At 42.2% G+C, this 5805-nt stretch overlaps 3 protein-coding genes across 3 annotated transcripts; 1 reads left to right on the top strand and 2 right to left on the bottom strand.

Annotated features, from left to right (window-relative positions):
- Nucleotides 1–446: 446 nt before the first annotated feature.
- PHALS_14065 (uncharacterized protein) lies at nucleotides 447–723 on the top strand (the record flags this gene model as incomplete). The annotated part of the gene is made up of 2 exons (XM_024729800.1): nucleotides 447–521; nucleotides 604–723. The coding sequence occupies 2 exons, from the start codon at nucleotides 447–449 to the stop codon at nucleotides 721–723; spliced, it is 195 nt and encodes a 64-aa protein (XP_024580142.1).
- A 711-nt stretch (nucleotides 724–1434) lies between these two features.
- PHALS_14064 (uncharacterized protein) lies at nucleotides 1435–1665 on the bottom strand (the record flags this gene model as incomplete). The annotated part of the gene is made up of 2 exons (XM_024729799.1): nucleotides 1435–1500; nucleotides 1564–1665. The coding sequence occupies 2 exons, from the start codon at nucleotides 1663–1665 to the stop codon at nucleotides 1435–1437; spliced, it is 168 nt and encodes a 55-aa protein (XP_024580141.1).
- Nucleotides 1666–3150: 1485 nt separating this feature from the next.
- Nucleotides 3151–3658, bottom strand: PHALS_14063 (tkl protein kinase; the record flags this gene model as incomplete). Its single annotated transcript, XM_024729798.1, has 2 exons — nucleotides 3151–3483; nucleotides 3626–3658. The coding sequence occupies 2 exons, from the start codon at nucleotides 3656–3658 to the stop codon at nucleotides 3151–3153; spliced, it is 366 nt and encodes a 121-aa protein (XP_024580140.1).
- Nucleotides 3659–5805: the final 2147 nt, after the last annotated feature.

Raw genomic sequence — 5805 nt, 5'->3', positions numbered from 1 at the left:
GAAACAGATTGACTAAATTTCTCGTGTAAAAGATGTGGCTGACAGTAGCGGAGCGAGCAATCTTGCTCAGAAATTTACAAAAAACACAATGCTTGTTTGGTTGTAGCATCTTAAGAAAAGCAAATAGCTTCAACGACGGACAGTCCCATACTCTTACGGTGAAGGATTTAATTTAGTTGGGCTTGAGCAGAGAAACTGGATAACGGTAACGATTCGCAGTGGATGCTGTAACAAACTTCTTCCATTTTTGATTGATGGTTTGGCCATCCGTGTTTCTCTGAATATGGCTCTGGTCTTTAGCTTTTTTACTCGCTGATATCGATTCGGCTACGTTTGTAACAATATCGACAGTAGTAATTCAATGAGGTCAAAGAACAGGCAGCAAGTGTGATGCACTATGGCTGGGACACAGAATGTGCATAACTAATACGCAGGGTATGCGTAGAATGAATTCGCAAACGTGTGAAATGTTTTTGGACGCTGTGATCCTAGCGATAGATGCCGGGTCTGCCGTCTCTAAAGTAAGGAACGTCGTTGAAATTTTAAATGTTTTTATAAAGAGAAGTAACGCTATAACTTTTTATTGTCTCGAAAAGAATGTAGGGGCTGTTTTGCGGTCTACGTGAGCTTGATATAGCAATAACATTATACCGCTTCTTAAAGTTTTGGATGCAAATACATGTTGAAGACAAAGCAATGTCTCATAAAACCCCTATGATGTAGCTTCGAAACACTTGAAGAATCTCAAGTTATCGGTAAGCTAAGAGCTCAAAACCGATTAAGTGCTTTGCAACGAAAATAGCGTTCATGATGTCGCACTGTTCCTATAATAAGGGCAATTGGTGTACGCATAATTTGGGTTCCAGGAATTATGATGTTTCTCTGATAAACTCCAAATTTCAGGGGCAGCATCCGTGATAATTCCTTCTCAGTAGGGTGTAAAAACGCTTTAAGCCTATGGGCTGTTTTATTTAGGAAATTGTAGGGTCCTTGATGATATCATGTTTGCTTCGCGCAAACACTGCCCTTTAAGCTTAGATTATGCAATTTTTCAAAGTGGTGCTTCTTTTGGATTGAGCTGAAAGAAAAATAAAGAGGTTTGCAAGACAAATAAATCACCAAGTTGGCCCACCTTGATTGTGTTAAGAAATCGATACCATCTTCCGTTCTGCATAAATCTTTCGTCGCAGGCAAAAACTATCATGGTCCATTTGCGAGTATATAAACTATTATGCCACAGGTCTGTGGAGCTTGACAGCTCCAATGATAAGTATTAAATACGGTTTTATTTGCTCGCAGTAGCTTCAAATGGTAGGAAGGATAAACAATACTTCAAATCCTCATGTTTACTTCTTCGTGTCGCGACAGTTGCCGGTGCTCACCAACAACGCTCGCTCAAATCATTGCTGCCTTCAGACGCTCTGGTCCATTTACTCATGAATAAACGCCACCACTCGCAGTCATCATCATGCGTCCATCAAAAACTTCATTTTGGTGGACCTAGCTTACAGAGTCATTAATTATCACACCAGAGAATCGAAAGACCGTGATTTAAAAATTTACGTCCAGTTTCATTTTCGTAACACGGTACTGCCACTTTTGCTTGCCCAAGGCGATTGTAGGTTTGCTGCTAACCGGTTGAGAAAGTTTAATTTTCACAACCATGCGATCGTACCTTTTTGAGCTTACCGAAAGTAAATTTGCTTCCTAAAATCTTTCTAAGTCTGATGTGCGGGGCACCTTATGTCTTTCAAATACCAGTCGATAATTGTCTCCTGGCATTCAGACTAATATGAGATCATATTTTTTACTACAGGTCTGGACTTTAGCAATTTTCAACGCTTCCAAGGCCAGTGAAGCACTCAAAAGCCGTAAAAATTTGGCATTGTTTTTGCCCCCGCATACTGTTGATCGTCGTAGTTGATTGCACGACCCTTCTTTTGTTTCACCACTCTACAGAGCCCGAGAGTTGATTTTTATTCCCAAAAACCATGGTGTGAGTTCTAGAAGCGTGTCATTCTTTTTGAATTGATTCTTATCGACCTCGACATAACTGAAACAAGCACTGCCCTCCCTAGCTGGTCGAATGGAAACCGACAATTCTCTGCAAAACGTTTGTAGGCTTACCTTGTATAACGTTCATCCCTCCACAACCTCTCACACATTTTAACAAATAATATAGCGGACACACAGGGCGAAAAAAAAAGATTCTACTGCTGATTTAACATATGCAAGTATCCCTGTTCTGCTCAGCAGCTAAGCGACAGCTCTTTTATTTTGTAACTTGGGTGATGTACATCACCTTTGGCGCCTGTGGAGCCTCTACCTGCCGGTCTGGCCTTCGCTACACGGCAAATGTACTCGAAATTGGAATGTTTTGACATCCTTTCCTAGTAATAGAACTGAGTGAAAACAGTATTCAGGACGCCGAAAGTTTTTTCCTAACGCAAATTTGTCCTGGCGCTCTGCAGCGTTTTTTTTTTACAAAGAGTTGTGCACTTTTGCCTCCCTTGACATCTGGACGAGAATTGTAATTAGCCTGTCCGGACAATGAAAAAATGAGGCATCAATCGCTTCAATAATTGCGATGTGAAATTTTCACATCGGTAGTCTACATGAGTTCTTACTGTCGATCGCGGTCTCCTAGTGTCATCTGCTAGCGCAACGCACTGCTACTTCTTTCGAAGCTCCACTGCATTCTAAATTTTTCTTACCCAGAAAGAAATTCTTGTGGAAGGTTGCATGTTATGTACAAGCAACCTCAGTGTGGAGTCAGTTGAGCTGTAAAAGAAGCAACGTTAAAGCTCCCCTGTTGGCGTCACACCAATGCAATTGAGGATCAAGTAAGCACCATCAGGCTAACGATTTGCGCTTACAGTCCTTGATCTACTATCTGTGTGCTATTGTCGCAAACAATAAGAGAAAGATGCTCATCAAACGATTGTTGTTCCTCCGACGGCAGATAGGTCAAGTTCCGATCCTCGGATGGGGTAGAGTGTCCGCGATCGGGTTGACGACAATCAATACTTGCTGTAACGAAGCTGCAATAGAGTTCACAACAGAAATTGCGCCTAATGGCAACCACCCAGAATTTGAAGTAATCTTAATTTTTATCTCTGGGTCAAACTTGGCACGTATTTATCTCTTCCTTTAAACGACAATAACCTTATGCTCTTCATAGCGTGAGCCTTCATGGTGATGGTGATCGTGGTATTCCCCACTTATGGCACTGCTACTGCTACTGCGGGCAGAGAATTGGCCACGAAAAAAGTTAGGGCTGCGCTGACCAAGCAGCGAGCTGGGGCGATGATCCAAATCTGATGAACCATCGCCGTTTCGCACTGACGAATACATGCTATTTGTGTACTCAGAACTAGAAATGGAAGCGATGGTCGTAAAGTCACTCGAATCTTTGGTTAAGTTGTCTAGAATCGTGCAAAGAATCTCGGCAGCTTGTGGCGCTGATGGACGAAGAGCAGAGTTCTGTTTGCACCGTACACTGCTCGTGACAATTCATAATGGTACGTTGGAGCTGTGCGCTCGTACCAAATGACTATAATGCGCTAGGTGGTTCGAATCCGGATTGCTTTATCTGAGAAATGACTCGATCCGTGGTAGTACCTACCTCAAGTACCGAAATTTGTGCCATACATAACATGATAGCCGCCTCAAAGGAAAAGAGACATACTAGATAATGAACACAATATGCTGGTGGATTAACATGTGTCAGCGGGTATGGTCTTATGTGCACACGTGTGAATAGTATCAGCGGAAATTTTTTTTGCCACGTGACCGAGTGCCTTTAACTATTCTGCTATTTCTGGTTGTATGCTGACAGTCTGCAAGTTACAAATGACCGTTATGTTCAATCTTGCTTCGAGCACAAAAAACATCAAAAGTAAAGTCTGTCATAACGTTGCTGAAACGCGCGGATCTTTATCTGACACAATTGTTTTGGTGAAACACTACAATCGAGGAACAACACGGCTGTATCCTCACCGGTAACGGTGTCGCTGACACCAAAGAGGTGAATTTCTTGCGATGAGGATCCACAAAGACATCAATGTCGGTTCTAGCGTGACAAAATCTAGACATATAGCCCCTACGGATGAGCTGGTATATTTCTGGCGAAAGCAAGCATTTTCTTGTAGACACGTTTTACGAACGTAAAAACGTTATCTAGTTTACATGTTTGACCACAAGTATATGGCGTAAAGATAATATATATGCTATCCCTCTACCGAGGGTGTCATTTAAAGGTTATCATGTACCTCGCACATATTCTGTACTTGTGGTTCTCATATCGAGTATAACCACACACGAGATTTCGGGCAGGTCCGTTTTGAAATGCAACAATATTTATGTCAACGGATGAGTCACGAATATGCAGCCTGGCGCTTCGATATTGAGATGCGAATTTCAAAAAAATTGCGACCCGAAGTATTCTTCAACATTTTGCATCTTGACCGGACGCTATATCTTTTACTCATACATGCGTGACGTTAACATCGTGACATTGGGTAATGATAGACTGGCCGGCTTTAAAAGCACAATCGAAGTCAATTAACCCGAACAAACATATTCCGAACACTGACTACATACTCAGCAAAGAAGGATGATACTCTTGCCACTATAAGAGAGATGAAGTGCCAATACCGCTTTGCAAATTGACACATGCTTATTATGAGTTTGACGTCAAAAGGTATCTCCTCAACTTGACATGGACATACCTCAAAGCATGTAGCTTCTTATCATGAGCAGGATATTTCTTTTCTACCGCTTGAAATCGTCGAGTCTTTAACGCGATGGTCCAATGGCATAATTCTTACAGTTGAGCGAAGCCTGTGATATAGATCCAAGTGTCGAAAGCGGCATAACATGATCCATATTATTCTGAGCTACTTCTTGGAATTTGTTCAAGATAGCAGCACTGCCCCAGACCATGTTGCATTTCGGAAATGGAATCTCATCGGCGCCAAAACCACACTTGACTATATTGTCGAGCTGATACATCAGCCAATACACATGATCCATGCTCACAAGTGTTTATTGTGATGTCCTTGTCCAATTTTTTGTTCTCTGTACAAAAATGGGCAACTTCATTGCGCATAGCCACGATGTAGTGTCACCAAGGTTAGACCAATAGCTATATAATATGTCACGAGCACGAAAGACGTTACAAATGGGCATGCAATTATTGAAGCACATCCGCAGTGACCCCAGACATTTGCAGCGAATGCTATACAGAAGAAGCCCTTTGCCGATTACTTTTCTTGCAAAAAAGCCCCAGCTGATTCGGACTCTACACTATATTACACCAATCTCGTCTTGTGCTTCGCCCGGCTAGACATCACACTATGCCCTGCTTAGAGGTTTGCAATTTTTTCGGCTCCGCAGATACGTCAATTCCGAGACTCACACACTCACAAGCGCGGTGCAATGCTGCTCGTATCAAGATGAAAGTAGTGATTATTATACGTCACTTACTAAACTCGTGTCGAAATCACAGAGATACTTATGCTGACGATTTTTTGTGAAGATAACTGGTATCAACCAACTATCATCAATTGACATTGTGGGGAAAGGATCAGATGCCCTTTGTTGTGACTCCCTTCGAGATATGAGCTCTCATCGAGTCACAAATCAAAAAACTTGCCATTGCTGACATTTACCATTGGGAACTGCAAATCGATCCAGCGCTTGAGCAGCGAACCGTCAACCCGCGCCTTCTTCTGGTACGTGACTTACACTTATCAATATTCTCAAAGCTGGCCTTGTCAGCTCCTTTCCAGATCAAGATTGGTG

This window comes from Plasmopara halstedii (assembly GCF_900000015.1).
Source record: "Plasmopara halstedii genome assembly, contig: Scaffold_816, whole genome shotgun sequence".
NCBI lineage: Eukaryota > Oomycota > Peronosporomycetes > Peronosporales > Peronosporaceae > Plasmopara > Plasmopara halstedii.
This window is presented reverse-complemented; position numbering and strand designations above follow the sequence as displayed.